At 45.4% G+C, this 19,781-nt stretch overlaps 1 protein-coding gene across 5 annotated transcripts; it reads right to left on the reverse strand.

Annotated features, from left to right (window-relative positions):
- Positions 1 to 5,914: 5,914 nt before the first annotated feature.
- Positions 5,915 to 14,037, reverse strand: Tafazzin (tafazzin, phospholipid-lysophospholipid transacylase). 5 transcript variants are annotated; one of them, XM_057760532.1, is made up of 10 exons: positions 13,708 to 14,037; positions 13,391 to 13,519; positions 13,094 to 13,139; positions 12,769 to 12,854; positions 8,106 to 8,186; positions 7,985 to 8,026; positions 7,689 to 7,751; positions 7,482 to 7,534; positions 7,018 to 7,095; positions 5,915 to 6,901 (listed from the first exon to the last, which is right to left on the reverse strand). In XM_057760532.1, exons 2-10 carry the CDS (start codon positions 13,512 to 13,514, stop codon positions 6,800 to 6,802), a joined length of 675 nt encoding a protein of 224 aa, XP_057616515.1. In that variant the 5' UTR covers positions 13,515 to 13,519; positions 13,708 to 14,037; the 3' UTR covers positions 5,915 to 6,799. The 5 variants fall into 5 exon arrangements, with proteins under 5 accessions (XP_057616515.1, XP_057616512.1, XP_057616514.1 ...); XM_057760529.1 differs by having other exon boundaries at positions 13,680 to 14,037; XM_057760531.1 differs by lacking the exon at positions 8,106 to 8,186 and having other exon boundaries at positions 13,680 to 14,037.
- Between the last annotated feature and the right edge of the window lie 5,744 nt (positions 14,038 to 19,781).

Here is a 19,781-nt window from a genome sequence, read left to right on the forward strand (position 1 = left end):
AAATACAGATTATTCCAGAAAACTTAGACAACAATACGGACACCAAGAGACACTAGATATAATCTACGTGGGAAGTAGAAAGTAGAAAAAGACAAGATCTCCTGAGTAAATTGGGAGCACGGGGACCTTGGGGGAGGGTTGAAGTCGGGAGGGGAGAGGCAGGGAGGGGAGCAGAGAAAAACATAGAGCTCAATAAATATCATGGAAAAAAAGAAAGAAAATCCCCATTTTAAAAAAAAGAAATACAGGGGCTGGAGAGATGGCTCAGTGGTTAAGAGCATTGCCTGCTCTTCCAAAGGTCCTGAGTTCAATTCCCAGCAACCACATGGTGGCTCACAACCATCTGTAATGAGGTCTGGTGCCCTCTTTTGGCCTGCAGGCATATACACAGACAGAATATTGTACACATAATAAATAAATATTAAAAAAAGAAATACAGACTAATAGACATCTATAATAGTCAAACTGTAATCATGTTAGTTAGGTTTTCTAGATATGCAGAGATATATTTCAGTTAAATAATCTTCAATACTTCAAAGACTTACAGAATATGGCATTTAAAATGTTTTAAGCACTTAGACTTTTCTCAACAGTGAGATATGACTGCTCCTGGCAGCAATTACTTTAAAAGGAAGATAGGCATCGAAGTCTCCTTATGGAGTTTGCTAGACACTTGGGTAAGAAACTGCTTTTGAGCGGGGCAGTGGTGGTGGTGCACGCCTTTAATCCCAGCACTTGGGAGGCAGAGACAGGTGGATCTCTGTGAGTTTGAGGCCAGTCTGGTCTACAAGAGCTAGTTCCAGGACAGGCTCTAAAGCTACAGAGAAACCCTGACTCAAAAAATCAAAAAAAAGAAAAAAGAAAAAAGAAAAAAGAAACTGCTTTTGCCTGGACTGCTTGATGGTACGCTGTATGAACTGGACATGCAGGACCCACAGAAAAATGACTGCTAAACTTGCCTAAAGAAGGTGAGACAGTCCTTCAGGGTTCATGCTTCATGAGTTTGCCAGACATTCTGTAAGATACAGAAGAAAGTGACTGACAAACTGCCAATATAGACAAAACTGTCTTTCAAATGTCCTGCTTCATGGAAAAATCTGCCAGATACTATGGGCCTGTAGGCTGAAGATGGATGCCCCAATGTTACAGAACTTTGGGTGACTATCTGCTGTGGGAACTCCTTCAGTCAATAGCCTTTACGATACCAGCTCACTTTGGGTGTGGTCTCATGTACTATAAATGCAGATGTAAAGTGTGTGCAAGCCTCTTGGTTGCTGGATTCAGTTCCAGTCCCAGCGCACACAGAGGACTGCCGATTGCTATCCTTTCTGTGAATACACCCCCTATTAAACAAACCTTTATTATACTCCATTCTGGGCTAGTGTGGGACTATTATAAATTGCAACAACTGTCCAGACAGCCAGATGTCTTTGTCAATTCTAAAGTTTTGGAAGTTGCTTACAATGTACTTCCTATTTAGTTAGGTAATATTATATCCTTCTGGGGTCTTTGAAGACAGTTATAGTTTTCCTTAGCTATGATAAAGAATAAATTAGATATAAAACTTTTGACTCAGAAAGATAGGATAAATGATAGAGTATTTTCCTTAATTTGCCAAATGTAAATAGACTAAATACTGTAACTGTAATTCTTGCTTGATAACTGTTTTGGATATGTAATTTTGCTATGTTAAAGTTAAAACCTTCCTTTTTACTTAGACAAGGGGAGATGATGTGGGAAGTCCTTTGTGTTGCTATTATTGGTTAATGAATAAAGCTGCTTTGGCCTATGGCAGAGCAGAATATAGCCAGGCTAGAAGAGATATATATAGAGAGAGTAGGCAGAGCCAAAGAAATGTCACGTAACTGCCGAAGGAGAAAGATGCTGCTGCTGGAACTTTACCCAGTAAGCTACAGCCTTGTGGTGATATACAGAATAGAAATGGGTTAATTTAAGATGTAAGAGTTAGTTGATAAGAAGCCTAAGCTATTGGCCAAGCAATGTTGTAATTAATAGTTTCTGTGTGATTATATGGGTCTGTGCAGCCAGGAAATGAACAAGTGGTCTCCATTTACAAAAGTTTTTTGTTTTGTGGCCTAGGCTGGCCTTGAACTTAAGTTCTTCCTCATGAGGGCTAAAATAGGTATGTCCCATCATGACAAACTTTGTTTTATTTTGCCTCTGTCCCATCTCTCTCCATCTGTTTGCTTCCCAAAGGGTGCACAGCTCTGTCCCATTATGCCCACACCCCATCATGATGCTCTCACAAGCTTACAATGATAGGATCAAATGACCATGATTAAAGCTCTGAAATCAGAAGCCAATATATTTCCTCCTTTAAGCTGATTTCTCTCAAGTATTTTGTCACAGCAACAGAAAGCTCAGAAACCCATTCATTGCTCTTAGGAATACAAACAATATAGCTACTCTGGAAGATTACATGTTGTCATCTAACAAAATTAAACATATTCTTGCCTTATAATCCAGCAGACATATTCCTTGGTACTTACCTAAATGAGTTAAAAGTGTATATTCATTAAAAAAGTCTGCACAAAAAGATGTCTAGAGCATTTTAAATCATAATTACTAAAGTTTTGAAGTATTCAAAATGTCCTTCAGTAGGTGAATGACTAAACTGGTACATTCATACAATGGAATATTATTCAGTGGTAAAAGGAAAGCAGTTATAATACCATGAAAAGACATAGGACAAACTTAAATGCTTATCAGTAAGTGAAAAACAAGCAATCTCATAGACCTGCCAACTATAATTCCAAATTTGCTGCATTCTACCCAAAGCAAAATTGTGGACCAGTAAAAGGCCAACAGTAGCCGGGCGGTGGTGGCGCACGCCTTTAATCCCAGCACTCGGGAGGCAGAGGCAGGCGGATCTCTGTGAGTTCGAGACCAGCCTGGTCTACAAGAGCTAGTTCCAGGACAGGCTCCAAAACTACAGAGAAACCCTGTCTCGAAAAACCAAAAAAAAAAAAAAAAAGGCCAACAGTAGCCAGGGGTTTGTTGGGAGGGGATATGAGTATGAGTAAGAGGAATATAGTATTTATGTTAGTAAAGCTACAATAATAGTGGGCATGTTATTAGACTTTTGTCAAAACCTATAGACTACTTAAGTAAACTATGGAATCAGGGAGATATGCCATGTGAGTTCATCCATGTGTCAGATATATTCTAGTACAGAATTCTGGTCGTAGGGGAGACTATATGTGCAGGGTATATGGGGTATGTAGGAGTTTAATATACTAATTTTGTTGTGAATGTAAGATCATACTGAAAAAGTCTGTATTTGAAGCATGTAAAGTAGCTCAGTGGTAGACTGCTAATGTAGCATACAGGAGGCAGTATTTTAAGGTTTTAAGATTTATTTTTATCATTTATCTGTATGCTTGTGTGTAGGTGCTCATGGAGGCCAGAGAGGGCATTGGGTTCTCTGGAGCTGGAGTTATAGGTGGTTGAGTCTCCTGATATGGATGCTAGGGATAAATAGAACCTGGGTCCTCAGCAAAAGCAACAAGCACTCTTAACTGCTGAACAATTTCTTCTGCACCCCCAACCTGTGTGTACACATGGGCATGAGTGTCATGGCATGTATGTAGAGACTGGATGAAACAACTTTCAGTAGTTCCTTCTCTCCTTGAATCATGGGGATTCTGGAGATCTAACTCAGGTTGACAAGCTTAGCAATGAATACCTTTACTTGCTCAGGCATCTTGCTGGGCCTTTTTTTTTTTTTGGTTTTTCGAGACAGGGTTTCTCTGTGGTTTTGGAGCCTGTCCTGGAACTAGCTCTGTAGACCAGGCTGGTCTCGAACTCACAGAGATCCGCCTGCCTCTGCCTCCCGAGTGCTGGGATTAAAGGCGTGCGCCACCACCGCCCGGCTTTTTTTTTTTTTTTTGATAGAAGGGTTCAGGCTGGCCCTGAACTTACTGTATAGCTGAAGACCTTGAACTTCACTTCACAATTAATTGCTGGGATTATAGGCCTGCACCACCATACCACCAGTGAGGGGTGTGTGTTTGAACAAATGGAATTGTAATAGGATTTAAGTTTAAAACATGTACCTAGCATTTCTCAAAGGGATACAAAATACATGAAAAGGAGATATTACTCTTGGACCTAAGTTGTATGGTTGGCTTTTACACGTATTCTACGTATCCCCACAAAGTGATGCTCCCCCCTTCTGAAAAATGTTTTAAAATTTTAATTGCCCCCCCTTCCCAAAACAAGGTCTCACTGTGTAGCCCTGGTTGGCCTGGAACTATGTAGTCCAGGTTGGCTTCAAATTCAGAGATCTACCCTGCAGTAGTTTGGTATGTCATAGTGGGGGCAGGCTTTGAGGTCTTCTATGTTCAAGATATGCCCACTGCGGACATAGACTCCTTCTGTTGCCTGTGTATCAAGATGTAGAACTCTCAGCTTCTTCTCCAGCACCATGTCACACCATGATAATGGACTAGACATCTGAAACTGTAAGCCACCCCAATTAAATGTTTTCCTTTATAATAGCTGCTGTGGCCAGGTGTGGTGCACACCTTTAATCCCAGCACTCAGGAGGCAGAGGCAGGTGGATCTCTGAGTTTGAGGCCAGCTTGGCCTACAAAGTAAGTTCCAGGACAGCCAGAGCTACACATAGAAATCCTGGCTCGAGAAACAAAGTTGCTATGGTCATGGTGTCTCTTCAAAGCAACAGAAACCCTAAGACAGGACTGGAGAAATGGCTCAGGGATTAAGAGCACTAAACTGCTCTTCCAGAAGACCTGGGTTCAATTCCCACATGGCAGTTCACAACTGTCTGTAACTCCAATTCCAGGGGACCCAATACCCATAACAAAACACCAGTGTATATAAAATTTAAAAAAAATTAAGGACTGGTGAGATGGCTCAGAGGTTCAGAGAACTCCCTGCTCTTTTAGAGGTCCTGAGTTCAATTTCCAGCAACCACATGGTAGCTCACAACCATTTGTAATGAGATCTGGTGCCCTCTTCTCACCCGTAGGCATACATGCAGACAGAATACTGTATACATAATAAATAAATTTTTAAAAAAGAAAAATTTAAAAAAAAAGGAAACCTAAGACACACTCCAAGTGCTGAGATTAAAGGAGTGCACCACCATTCACATCTAATTTTCTTCTTGAGACAGGGTCTCACTATGTAGCTCAGAGATATCTGCCTGCCCCTGCCTTCCACACTTGACTTTAATTTTTTTTTTTTTTTTTTTTTTTTGGTTTTTTGAGACAGGGTTTCTCTGTGGTTTTGGAGCCTGTCCTGGAACTAGCTCTTGTAGACCAGGATGGTCTCGAACTCACAGAGATCCACCTGCCTCTGCCTCCCAAGTGCTGGGATTAAAGGCGTGCGCCACCACCGCCCAGCCTAATTTTTTTTTTCTTTTTAGTGTCTCACTCAGTATCCCAGGTCAACCTTGAACACTTGGCAAAATTCCTGTTTCAGCCTCCTGAGTGCTGGAATCACAGGTGCATACTACCATGTCTGATTTGAGGTTTTGATATAGTTATTAGTCTTATTTTACCACTATTATGAATCTCTACTGCCATATTTTTTTTGGGGGGGGGGTTTCGAGACAGGGTTTCTCTGTGGTTTTGGAGCCTGTCCTGGAACTAGCTCTTGTAGACCAGGCTGGTCTCGAACTCACAGAGATCCGCCTGCCTCTGCCTCCCGAGTGCTGGGATTAAAGGCGTGCGCCACCACCGCCCGGCTGACTGCCATATTTTTATAGGATTTTCAGGTGATAATGGAAGTCTTGAGTGGCCAGTGCATAGTGAGATCCCAATGTCCATCTACTTAAATGATCTCATTGTATCCAGGCTCAAGGGTCCTGTTTTCTTGTCCAGCAAGGTACTTCCCATCTGCATTCCTACACAGAAGACAGAAGTATAGTGGCATAACACAAATATTTTATTACTCTAAAAACATGAAAACCCAGATCTCAGGACATAGGGGATGTCAAGGCAAAAAGGTTAGAGAAGTATATAGGCCCTGATGTGAGGAGTTCATGTTCAGGTCTTGGGGGCCCTTTTTCTGCCCTCTAACAGAAACATCTAGTTAAGTTTAGCTGGGCTTTTATCCTGGGCCAAGACTTGCTCTTGTTTGGAGGCCACCCAAGGATAAACTTTGCTGTGGGAGAAGCTCAGGTGGAAGAATGACAGTCTTCCCTGAGGATGTTGTAAGCAGCCCCTGGGCAAAGGTAGGCAAGTGGTGGTAGCCCATCCAAGGGGCCATTTGGGTTCTCTTTCTGCATTTATGGCCAGGACACCTATTCTCCTATTAGTTGCTCAACTGCCTGCTTTGCTCCCTTCCAATACTAGCCCCTGCCTAAGAGTCTTCCTCCCTTTTCTGCCAAGTGTGAGGAACAGCCAAGGCTCTTCTTTTAATCCAAGAGGAGTCAGATGCTCAAGGATAAGAAAGAATATCCAGGCTGAGCAATGGTGGCGCACACCTTTAATCCCAACACTTGGGAGGCAGAGGCAGGTGGATCTCTGTGGTCTGAGGCCAACCGGGTCTACAAACAGAATTTCAGGACAGTCAGAGACACCCTGTCTCAAAACAAACAAAAAAGAGTACCCAGCAGGGATTATATGCCAATCTATCTGAGTTAAAAGCATCAGTTCATTTTCCAGCCTCAGTTTTGTGCAGGGAAGAATCTCAAAGGCAGTACAGAGTCAAGCAGGCTTGGACAGGGTCCTGCACCACTACTTCCCAAACCCTGGAGGTTCCCGTACTCTCTTGGCTAAGGACTTCAGGGCACAGACTGGGCAGGAAAAGCCTATCTTCCAGGCTGGAAGTGGTTGTGGAGCTGTTCCGCCTGCATCTTCAGCCGCTGGAATTCCTCTTGAATGAAGTCAGTGAGGGCTTTCCGCATCTCCACCTGAGAACAAGGATGGTGCTGGCCTGCACTCCTCAGGGACCATGACTGAGGTACCCCGGGAGTCGGAGGGGCTGGGAAGGTCAAGGACACCTAGGGGACCTTGGGTGATAACTCACAGCTGACTTGTTTTCTGCCCGGAGCCGCTCAAGCACAGGGAGTGCACTGAAGGGCTTTCCAATCAGCACGGTGATTTTCTGTAAGGAGGTAGGCCATCAAGGATGACAAGGAGCCTATAGTTCCAGCCCAAACAATGTGGTGAGTCAGAGCCAAGCCTTGCCTAATGGGTTTGGTGCTCTTGAAAGCCACTCTCCCTCTTTAAAATAGGCAGCTGGGCTTGGTGGTATCCAAGGGACAGCCTAATCCTGAGATGACCTATCCTGCTCTACCTTGTATCCCACCCCATCCTGATTTTCGATTCTTATTCTAAAGGCCTTACTTCCAGAAAAGTCCCACCTAGCTCCCTCCCCAACTACATGCTCATGTTCAGCAAATTCTCAACCAATCCTTTATAGTATGTGCTAGGAGACACAGGGTAGATAACAGGCAAATAGATAGACAAGAGTCAGAAGTGCCTACCCACCTGTCCAAATCGGGGGAAGTAGGGTGGGCTATTAGGGAGGACGTCATTCATTCCTGTAGCACAATGGATAGAAAGCCAGCCATTGGGGGAAGTAGTGCACCAGGGTACCAAGAAGAGAACCCCAGGTACTTCTCTCAGCCATCCAACCCACAATCCCCTTCAAAACATCTAAGGAAGTCCCCTCCCTACCCCCAGTCCCTGGCTCACCAACATGCCATAGTGGCAGGATGATGGGGTTTAGATGACACTCAGCAATCAGCCGTCCAATTCCTACTTAGGAGAGAGGCAGAAGCATTGGCACAAGTTGGGCCAAGCTGCCCTGCCAATCTCTGGCCAGTGTCATTTCTACTGACTCTCAATTAAAAGACTAGTCCTTGACTCACCACCTGTCCCATTCCCACTGTCCCTGACACATCCACCAGAGAGGGGAATGAAGCCAGGAACTCACAGGGCCATCTTTGGATGGGGTACTTGGCTGTGTCAATTTGAACAGCAACACTTACCCCATTTGAAGCGCAGAAACTCAGAACTCATGTTTACTTTCCCTAGTGAGAGAATACAGAGACAAGGCTTGGAATCTGAAACCATGCATGCTGAAGGACCCTGACCAAGCACCCAACTGACCTTCTGGAAAGATGTGTACCCAGTCCCCATGGTTAAGCTTCTCCAAAATGAAGTCCATCCCTTTCTGGTAGACACCATCTCCTGCAGAGAAAGATCTGTTCTCTTTGATCCATTCTCTGGGGAAGATATCAAGCTCTCCAAACCTCAGTGAACTAGATTCACACATCAGGGGCCCACTCCTGATCCACCCTAATTAGGATGGAGGCAAAAGTTCATCCCCTACAGCACCATCCATAGACACTGCCAACAACTATTTTCAGAGTCTGTTCCTCCCTGCTACCCTGACCCTTCACATTTTTGGTTTGGTTATATCCTCCTCTCAAGATGGGCATGGAGGCTCATGTCTATAATCCCAGCACTTGGGAGGCTGAAGCAGGAGAGCTGCTGTGAGTATGAGGTCAGGATGGGCCACAGAGTATAACATCCTATATCAAAACAATGTCTTCTCAACCTCTTAGTGCCTGTCATGTGCAAACAGCACCTTCCTTTTCTTTTCTGAGACAGATATTACTATGTAACCCAGGCTGAATCAATTTTTGTTTTTTTTTTTTTGTTTTTTGGTTTTTCGAGACAGGGTTTCTCCGTAGCTTTTGGTTCCTGTCCTGGAACTAGCTCTTGTAGACCAGGCTGGCCTCGAACTCACAGAGATCCACCTGCCTCTGCCTCCCAAGTGCTGGGATCAAAGGTGTGCGCCACCACTGCCCAGTGGCTGGCTCAATTTTTTTTTTTTTTTTTTTTTTTTGGTTTTTCGAGACAGGGTTTCTCTGTGGTTTTGGAGCCTGTCCTGGAACTAGCTCTTGTAGACCAGGCTGGTCTCGAACTCACAGAGATCCGCCTGCCTCTGCCTCCTGAGCGCTGGGATTAAAGGTGTGCGCCACCACCGCCCGGCCTGGCTGGCTCAAATTTGTTGCAATCCTTTTACCTCAGTTTTCCAGGTGCTGGAATTACAGGTGTGCATCAAGACACCTGGCTAAACAGTATTTCTTTTTTTTTTTAAATATTTATTTATTTACTTATTATGTATACAATATTCTGTCTGCATGTATGCCTGCAGGCCAGAGGAGGGCACCAGACCTCATTGCAGATGGTTGCGAGTCATGTGGTTGCTGGGAATTGAACTCAGGACCTTTGGAAGAGCAGGCAATGCTCTTAACCTCTGAGCCATCTCTCCAGCCCTAAACAGTATTTCTTACTGAAATGATAACCATGAACCTTCCTCCTTCCTGCCCTGCTGGAATCTGCCCTACCCCAACACACACCCATTTGCTGGCTGCTAATCAGCTCTTTGGAAGCCACCACTTTGACCTTCCTTGAGGTTTCTGGACCAAGATAGAACACTTCAGTAAACAGAAAACACAGAAGAGACTGGGAAGTTTTTGAGGGAGGACCTATTGGTATTTCAAGGCCAGCTGGGTTTCTGTAAGACCACTGCTCAAAAAAACAAACAAAAAGATTGAAACAAACTGAAAACAGGAGTCAAGCTGCCCTGAGGCTAGTAAAACCTTGGATACATTCTGAGATGATCACACTAGATGGAGGAAAGGTAACGACACAAACCTGGATCATCCAGGTAGCCCAGCTATCAGTCACACTACAGATGTAGAGACCTAATGCCTTTTGCTGGCTAGCAACCTTGAATCACCTAGATATAGTAAGACTCTCCACAATAGTGGAAGAATAACCATAGGGTGAACAGAACCAGGAAACGGAAGGGAGGCTGACAGAATAGGTAAATATCCTAATCATATAAAATGGGACGGAGCAACACTGGAGCTATCTCAGGTCAGTACTGTTCTCTGTAAGCCTGCTGTTTGGAAGATGTGGTTAGGGATTCAGGAGTCTCAGTCCAACCTCAATAGTGACCTGATCTGGCAGCTCACTCAGGGGCCAGAAGTGGGAATGATTTCAGGGAACAGAAAGAAACACAGGTTTCCTATTTGGGATAGCAGTACACAGAGAATGGTAGTAACTAAAGGTGTTTGCTCCTCTACCAAAACCCACTGGTATATACCCTCTGAGCTTGAAACGGGCAAGTAAAAAGGATAATATGCCTTTGGTACAGGCTTACACTTTTTAGCTTTTGCAAATGCCATTTCTACTTATGTAAAATCACATCTTCAGTGCTTAAAGGTCAACCTACAAAGTCTTAGAGAAAAATGGTTTAACACAGAAACTGTATCGCAAACTCTGTTTCAGTCACATGTAATTAGATCTTTGCTGTCCTTGAAATTAATGTTTCATTTTCTATCTTTTGTTTTATATTTTTTACAATTCTAGGAATAGAACTCAGGGCTCCGTGCCAGAAAGGCACAAATTGTACCAATGAGCCACATCTCTAGCCCTCAATTTTTCTGTATGTGTGGGCACACAGTTGTATACACACACACTTGTGTGTGCACATGGGCTTTTTTTGAGACAGGGTCTCTGTCTTCAGTCCAAGCTGGCCTCAAATTCATGGTAAATCACCTACTTCCACCTCCCAAATACAGGGAATTCAGGTATAGGCCACCATACCTAGTTTTTTAAAGACAGGGTTTCTCTTCTTAGCCCTGGCTGTTTTGGAACTAGCTCTGTAGATTCACCTGCTTCTGACCTCTGAGTGCTGGGATTAAAGGTGTGCACCACCACGCCTAGCTTTTTTATTTTTAAGATAAGGAGTCACCACGTAGTCCTGTAGTCCTGGTTAGTCTGGAACTTGCTGTGTAGACCAGGCTGGCCTCAAAGTCACAGCTATCTTCATGTCCCTGTTCCTACTTACAGAGTGATGGGGTGGGATTACAGACACATGCCATCATGCCCATCTCAGATCCTGTTTTTAACTGAAATAAAAATCTAGGTAAAGATCAAAAAGAATGAAGAGAACTGGGAATATAACTCAGAGGTACAGTATATGCCCAGAATGCACAAGTCTCTGTGTTCTGTCCCCCAAACTGAAAACAAAAGAAAAATAACGAAAACAAGACACATACATACAAGACTTCTGAGATTGCAGAAGAGAAGCTTAGAGTCAGGGACAGGTGTAAATTATCAGAATACTGACATTATCAGAGCAGGACCTGGGAGAAAATGTCACTGTCATTCAGCAAGATAATGTAGTCTCTGTTGGAACACTTAGAAAGAAGGAAATAGGGCTGGAGAGATGGCTCAGAGGTTAAGAGCACTGGCTGTTCTTCCAGAGGTCCTGAGTTCAATTCCCAGCAACCACATGGTGGCTCACAACCATCTATGATGAAATCTGGCGCCCTCTTCTGGTATGCAGGCATACATGCAGGCAGAATGTTGTATACATAATAAATAAATCTTTTCTTAAAAAAAAGAAGGAAATAGAAACTTCCATCCCTTCAGACATTTTGGTATTTTTGTTTTGTTTTGGTTTTCGAGACAAACTTTCTCTCTGTAGCCTTTGTTGTACTGGAACTTGCTTTGTAGATCAGGTTGGCCTCAAACTCAGAGATCCAATTGCCTCTGCCTCCCGAGTGCTGGGATTAAGGTGTGTGCCTCTACCACGGGCTTATTTGCCCATTTTTAGAATTTTTCTTTCATTCTTTCATTGAAAACAACAAATCTGCTTCCCCAGAGAAAAAGGAAATGTGGATTTGAATCCTAAATTTGTCCAAGGTCATGACTTCTGAGCTCTATCTGGAAAATGGGGATCAAGATGGCCCCAACTGGTAGACTGAGGGGCCACTGATAATGACATTGGGATTTGTCTCTACTGCATGTACTGGCTTCTTGGGATCCTATTCTCTTTGGATGTATACTCTGCTCAGCCTAGATGTAGTAGGGAGGGCCTTGGACTTTCCACAGGACGGGGTGCATTGCCCTCTCTTAGGGTTGGAGGGGGTGGGGTGGGAGTGTGTATGGAGGGAGTGGGAGGAGGGGAGGGAGTGGGAATTTGGATTGGTATTTTTTTAAGTAATAAAATAACATAAAAGATGGCCCCAGCTGGGCGGTGGTGGCGCACGCCTTTAATCCCAGCACTCGGGAGGCAGAGGCAGGCGGATCTCTGGGAGTTCGAGGCCAGCCTGGTCTACAGGTCTACAGGCTCCAAAGCTACAGAGAAACCCTGTCTCGAAAAACCAAAAAAAAAAGATGGCCCCAACTTCTAGGGGGTTGTGAAAGGTACTGAGTGATCATTCAATCCAAGGCTCCTCACCCCACCAATTTGTTTGTTTTCCCAGAAACAAACCCTCTGGCTTTTATACATTACCCCACTACAATCATAAAGTGATAGCACCACACTATTCTCCCTGAGAGGAGTAATAGATATAGAAGGGACAGCAAATAAAGCTTCCTTAAATTCTCTCTCTCTCTCTTGGTTTATCGAGACAGGGTTTCTCTGTAGCTTTGGAGCCTGTCCTGGAACTAGCTCCTGTAGACCAGGCTGGCCTTGAGCTCACAGAGATCTGCCTACCTCTGTCTCCTGAGTGCTGGGATTAAAGGTGTGCGCCACCACCGCCCCACTCCTTGAATTCTCATGCTAGAATTCTGGACAATCCTTAGGCAGCAGCAGAAAATGTAAAAGGTCATTCTTCTCCCTACCCTCTGTCACCTATACTGTCATGCCATGGCTCCCCTGAGTCCTTCTAAGACAGAGACACCGACCACCAGCTTCCTTACCCCCAAAGGAGGCCTGGACATGCCTACCAGAGGAGCAGCTCACCTCGACATACAGGCACACATTTGCCCAAGCTGAAGAAATGGGAGTGCAGCTCCTTGGTGAAACAGATGTCTGCAGCTGCTGGGGTCCTAGAGCAGCAATAGACCCAGTCATCCCTACCTTCAAAACTTCTAGTCTTTGTCCCCAACTCTCCCCACCCAGTACAATGCCTGCCATCACTGTCATGCAGAATGAAGCTCAAGAGAAGGGCCTGTGGGGCCCCACCCATGCCCTTCCTGGACTGCTGGATGCCACCTCCTGAGCAGAGAAGGCAGGCAAATCTGGGCAGAAATGGATGGGCCACTTCAAAGGGTCTATTGCTCCTCACCAACGCATCAACTTCAGGTTCCAGATGTGGCGGAGTTTCAGGATTCCTAAGAAAAATGAAAGCCCTTGATGTGACATGACTACTTCCATATTCCTTTTAAATTTCTGATATCCTGTCCAAATAACATTCCCTGGAGCAATCCTATGGGGAACACAAAACTTCCAGCAACTAGGCAGTATATCCCACAAACAATTCCGTGGTTTCCCAAAGAGCCTGGTGAGAAGCGAATCTATTCTGTCTTTGGTTGGGGCCTGTTCCTGTTTTGCCCACTTGAACCCAAGCACACTGGTACAGTACCCCAGAGATGAGGATCATCCATGCAGGATTGGTGGTTGGAGACCGTGATGAGGGGGGTGGCAGGGTCTCGGTTCTCAATGAGCTCATACAGCACTTCCTTGTTGTGCACGGTGAGTTGGTTCATGTACTCTGGGAAGAGAAGTCAGTCTCAAGCTCTTGCTCATCTCTACCTGCCCGAAAATTCTTACTGTGCTAAAAGAGACCCTGCCACATCCCCAGTACCCAAACCAAATTCCAACTCTGGCCAGGTTAGGAGCCTGTGTCTCTCCCTTGGCCTTTGACCACTCACTGGTCCAGAAGCAGCTGTAGGTGCCCACCAGGCCCATGACGACGCTGCTGGCTATGGTCCAGGTGAGCCGGGGCACCGCGGGGAACGGCCACTTCACGTGGAGGGGCATCTCCTCCGGTCCTGACTTCGCAGCCCGGAGCTCCTCCTGCCCCGGACTAGCCCGTGCCCTCCAACGCTCAGGAGAGGGATCTCCGACAAACTAGCAGAGAGCTAAACTAAGGTCACTTCGTGAGGCAGCTCAGAGCCTCCCTAGTACCGCTCTCCGGACAGAAAAGTGCTGCTGCTCAAGCCAGGAGACAGAATTGCTGTGGGGAGCCACACGTACTACCAGAGCTTGCCTTGGCGGCCTCAGACTCCACGGACCTGCCGGAAAGCGAGCCGGGAACGCTTGTGGTCGCAAAACAGGCCTAGGTCGCTTGACGGCTGCCGGGGACAGGTCTACGCTATCCTCGCCCCGCCCTCTTCCCCGTCAGAGTCTTGATTTTGATACCGCCAGAAGCTAAGCGTCTCTTTGGTTCCTTAATTCTAGTGTCTGTAGGTGACAAGAGCTGCGCAGCACCATTATCTGAAGCCACTCAAGGCCTAAACTGGTGGAACTCTTTTACTTATTATCTCCCCCTCCCCCACCCCGTGTGAATCGGATTATCTGCAGAGGCGAGAAAAGGGCATTGAGGGTCTGCGACCATCATTCTGTGCCTTACTACTTTCGAAACCAGGTCTGTTATTGAGCCTGGGGTCACGTTTTCCACCAGGTTGGCGTCCAGGAAGCCTCAGAGATGCCCTTTTATCTGCCCCCTCCATTTAAATCAGTATAGTCTTATGCAGCCCACACTAATTTCAAGCTCGCTTTCAAGTCACAGCAATCCTCCTGCCTCTGTCTCTCAAATTCTGTGGGTATCACAAGAGGATTTTTTTTTAGAGAGAGAGAGGGATTTACTGTGATCCCTCGCTAGTCTGGAACTTAATATATAGACCAGGCTAACCCCAAATTCTAAAAGCATATGCTACCTACCACATCCTGGTATTGTTTTAAAATTCAGTTTTATTGATAGCTGGCGGGTGGAAGGTTGGGGGTGGTTATCTCCATGATAGAGTACTTGCCTAGCGTTCATGTGGTAGCAAAAGTAACGTGCCCGTGAGCAGTGTTTTTGTTTTTTGTTTTTCGAGACAGGTTTCTCTTTCTTTGGAGCCTGTCCTGGAACTCATACCAGGCTGGCCTCGAACTCACAGAGATCCATCTTCCTCCAGAATGCTGGGATTAAAAGCATGCACCACCACCGCCCGACCTCCCATGGGACGTTTTTTCTAACTCCATAGTCATCCAACGGGGACCTGAAAGGACTCAGTAGCCAGTCACGCTGCCTATCCTGTGCAGAAGGTTCATTGCTTTGCGTTTTCTGACAAATATAATTTAGGAAGGCCTAAGTACGTAGAGAGAAAGAAGACTGCTTCGCTCCCCGCTGCGGGGAAGGGGCCAGAGAATGAGCGAGCAAACCTCTTCACCTTGGTCCCTAGGTTCAGGTAACTACTACTCAACAATCTGGACGGCTCAAGTGACTGCAGTCGGCTCAGAACAGGCACCACCCATCTTGGGCGGGGAGGACAGTCAGGACCAGTTCCCAGGCACCGCCTCCTGGACGGAGAGGCGGAGACCAGCCCTGCTTGTGGGGATTAGAGAGTTGGGTGTGGGGCCGGCTCTTGGGTGGGTCGGAAAGCAGGCTTCCTCTTCTCCCCACCCCAAGTCCGTAACCTGGCTGGCGCTGCGATTCTGTCGGTTCAATCGGTTCAAGGCTGAGGCAGGCGTGGGGCCAAGTTGGTCTGCCAAGGTATGAAAATCCTGAGGGCTAGGGAAAGGGAGGAGGTTGCTCTACTACCTGGGGAGGGGCTTAAGAGGGGAAGGGAACTTTGATCCAGAACTAAGGCTGGTCTTGGAAGACTAGGATGGGCATTGGGCTGGGGCCAGGTACAGTCATTCTTTGAGATTCTTTCCCAGAGTCCTAGCAGTCTCAGTCTTCAGATGTAGCTTGGTCAGTACAAAGCTGCACCAATACTCACATGTATCCCAGAATAGGCACCAGTGCAAAGAGACAAAAATAAGCATGAGTGACAGAGCAGATGGCCAGAGAGAAACAAATACCAAGGCCAGGCAGAAAAACACTAACAGAAACACTGAGATGGGCAGAACCGGGAAGATAGAACAAGACAGATAGAATGAAACTAACAGAGAGGAGAAAGTGACAGGGTGACTGAGAAAAGCAAGCAGACAGAAACAGAGGGCCTCATGCTTCAGAATGTGATATGGACAGTACAGTAAAGGGCTGAGCCCAAAAGATATGGTAAGGCAGAGGTGAACCTGAGACAAAGATAAACCAGATACATGCTCAAAAAGGGGCACCAGTAGCACCCAGTAAAGTTGAAGCCAGCCTGGGACTGTAACATAGTGAGTTACAGGTCAGCCTTGGTTATAAATTGAGACCTGTATATGAACCAAGAGAATGGAAAAAAAAAGAAAAGTGGAAAAGGAAAGCACATACCATGTCACAAATAGAAAGAGGGAGATGACTAGTATAATGGCTCAGCAGATAAGAACATTTACTGTTGCTGGGCAGTGGTGGCGCACGCCTTTAATCCCAGCACTCGGGAGGCAGAGACAGGTGGATCTCTCTGAGTTCGAGGCCAGCCTGGTCTACAGAGCTAGTTCCAGGACAGGCTCCAAAGCTACAGAAAGACCCTGTCTCAAAAACAAAAACAAAAAAAAGAACATTTGCTGTTAAAGTTGATAGCCTGAGTTTGATCCCTGGAACTCACGTGGTATAAGTAAAAAACCAGACTTCGGCCGGGCGATGGTGACACTCGCCTTTAATCCCAGCACTCGGGGGAGGCAGAGGCAGGCAGATCTCTGGGAGTTTGAGGCCAGCCTAGTCTACAAGAGCTAGTTCCAGGACAGGCTCCAAAGCCACAAAGAAACCCTGTCTCGAAAAACCAAAAAAAAAAAAAAAAAAAAACAGACTTCACATAGACACATGTATACATGCATACATACACAAACACATACAAATAAATATTTTTTAAAAAGAAAAAAGGTTAAGAAGAAGCAAAAATGCCTGAAGAGGTTCATGTTTGATTTTCTAATATGGATAGAATAAACTGGACATTCTTGAATCTGGGACTATCTCTGTCCTAACTAGGAAGTGGGCCTATGTGAAAAATGGTACACAGCAGCAGTTTGTTTGCTTGTTTATATTTTGAGACAGGGTTTCTCTACCCCTGACTGCCTAGAATTCATTTTGTAGACCAGGTTGGCCTAGAACTCAGAAATCCGCCTGCCTCTATCTCCTGAGTGCTAGTGTTAAAGGCATGCACCACCACTGCCCAGCTGCTTCTCGACATTTTGAGGAAGTAGGTTAAAAGAATGAGATCAAACCCTTATGCACTGTTAGTGGGTATATAAAATGTCACAACAGCAATAGAGAGCAGTTTGGTGTTCCTTCAAAATTAAAAATAAAACTATCATATGAATCAGCAGTTCTATGTTAGGAAATTGAGGTGCTTGCTTTACTCAAAATGGCTGAGCTGGACCTGGGTGGTGGTGGTGCATACCTTTAATCCCAGCACTTGGGAGGCAGCTGCAGGTGGATCTCTGTGAGTTCAAAGCCAGCCTGGTCTACAGAGTGAGTTCCAGGATACCTAGAGAAACCCTGTCTTGAAAAACAAAAGGGGGGGGGCTGAGCTGGAGGATCATATAATAATCATATAATATAGTGTTTGGCTAGTTATGATACTTAACATAGTATAGCCTTCCCTACATAGCCAACATATGAGGCCCTGGGTTCTATCCCCAGCACTGCACAAGCCAAGCTTGGTGGTATACACCTGTAATTCCAGTGTGGGGGAGGTACAGGCAGGAGAATCAGAAGTTTGAAGTCAGCTTGCCAAAAAAACAAAACAAAACAAAACAAAACAAAAAAAACCACTGCCAGGCAGTGGTGGTGCATGCCTTTAATCTTTAATCCCAGCACTCTGGAGGCAGAGGCAGGCAGATCTCTGTGAGTTCGAGGCCAGCCTGGTCTACAAGAGCTAGCTTTAGGACAGGCTCCAAAAAAAAGCTACAGAGAAACCCTGTCCCAAAAAAACAAAACAAAACAGGCAAAGAAACAAAACACTACAAGGTTAGAGATATAGCTCAATGGTAGAGCACTTCCTTAGCCTTGGTAAGGCCCCATCTTCAATCCCCAGTACCACATATAAAAAATAAGAGCCAGTCAGAGATGGTGCACAACTTTAATCCCAGCACTTGGGAGGTAGAGGCAGGTCTGGTCTACAGAGTGAGTTCCAGGACAGCCAAGACTACACAAAGAGACCCTGTCTCAAAAAAAAAAAAAAAAAAGAAAGAAAACAAATAAAATAATCCAAGTAGTGGATGTACCCCAATGCTGATGGACAAAGTGTGTCTGAGCATAGACTGAAATGTTTTTTTTTTTTTTTTTTTTTTTTTTTGGTTTTTCGAGACAGGGTTTCTCTGTGGCTTTGGAGCCTGTCCTGGAACTAGCTCTTGTAGACCAGGCTGGCCTCGAACTCACAGAGATCCGCCTGCCTCTGCCTCCCGAGTGCTGGGATTAAAGGCGTGCGCCACCATCGCCCGGCTTAGACTGAAATGTTAACTACCCTTAATAAGGAAGATGGGGCCAGGTAGTAGTGGCGCAGGCTTTTAGGCGGGAGAGGCAGGTAGATCTCTGTGAGTTCAAGGCCAGCCTGGTCTACTGAGCAAGTTCCAGGACCGCTAGGGCTGTTACACATAGAAACCCTGTCTGAAAACAAACAAACAAACAAACAAACAAAAAAAGGATTAAAGACAAACATAGAGACAGATAAACTTTGTTGTTGTGGCTGACCCTCTGTGAATTCCTGGCCTCAGTTTTGGCAAAGAAGTTATACTTACTAAGTACACAATTTCAACTAGAGAAGATGAAGAAACTCTGCATATCTAGGCTGGTAACAGTACACTGTGCTTGTGTCTTAGGTTGCTGGACTGAGTCTTTAAAAGGCTTGATTCCTTGTACATATCTGCCACTATTTAACTTCAACAATTCTTTTTTGTTGTTTTTTTTATTTATTTAACTTTATTTTATGTGCATTGGTGTGAGGGTGTCAGATCCCTTGGAACTGGAGTTACAGACAGTTGTGAGCTGCCATGTGGGTGCTGAGAATCGAACCTGGAACCTCTAGAAGAGCAGTCAGTGTTCTTTTTTTGTGTGTGGTTTTTTGAGACAGGGTTTCTCTGTGGTTTTGGAGCCTGTCCTGGAACTAGCTCTTGCAGACCAGGCTGGCCTCGAACTCACAGAGATCTGCCTGCCTCTGCCTCCCAAGTGCTGGGAATAAAGGCGTGCACCATCAGTGCCTGGCCAGTCAGTGTTCTTAACTGCTGAGCCATCTCTCCAGCCCCCTCACCCTTTGCATTTCATTTATTTGGTTTTTCGAGACAGGGTTTCTCTGTGTAACAGTCCTAGCTGTCCTGGAACTAGCTCTGTAGACCAGGCTGGCTTTGAACTCACAGAGATCCGCCTGTCTCTGTCTTCCAAGTGCTGGGATTAAATGTGTATGCCACTCCCCTCCCCCCGGCCAATGATAATTTTTTGTCCATAAATTTCTTCAGATCCAGAAGGTGGACCTTGCTTATGGTGGCTATGCTTATGGTTTGCTTTTTTTTTTTTTTTTCCAGACAGGATTTCTCTGTGTAGCTCTGGCTGTCCTGGAACTCACTCTGTAGACCAGGCTGGCCTCAAACTCACAGAGATATGCCTACCTCTGCTTCCTGAGTGCTGGAATTAAAGGCATTTCACCACTGCCCATGGCTTGTGCTTGTGTTTTGAAGCAGGGTATCATTATATAACTCAAGCTGGCCTCAAACTTATGATCTTCTTACCTTCATTTCCCAGATGCTGGAATTATAGGAGTATGCCACCACACCTAGCCTTGTTTTTGTTTTTGGAAAGACAGGGTCTCAGGACTGGGGAAATGCTAAATGACAGAGTGCTTCTCTACCATGCCTAGAAAATTTTATGCAATACCACATATATCTTATCAGGTGTTCAAGCCTAGTGT

This window comes from Chionomys nivalis, chromosome X (assembly GCF_950005125.1).
Source record: "Chionomys nivalis chromosome X, mChiNiv1.1, whole genome shotgun sequence".
Classification (NCBI taxonomy): domain Eukaryota; kingdom Metazoa; phylum Chordata; class Mammalia; order Rodentia; family Cricetidae; genus Chionomys; species Chionomys nivalis.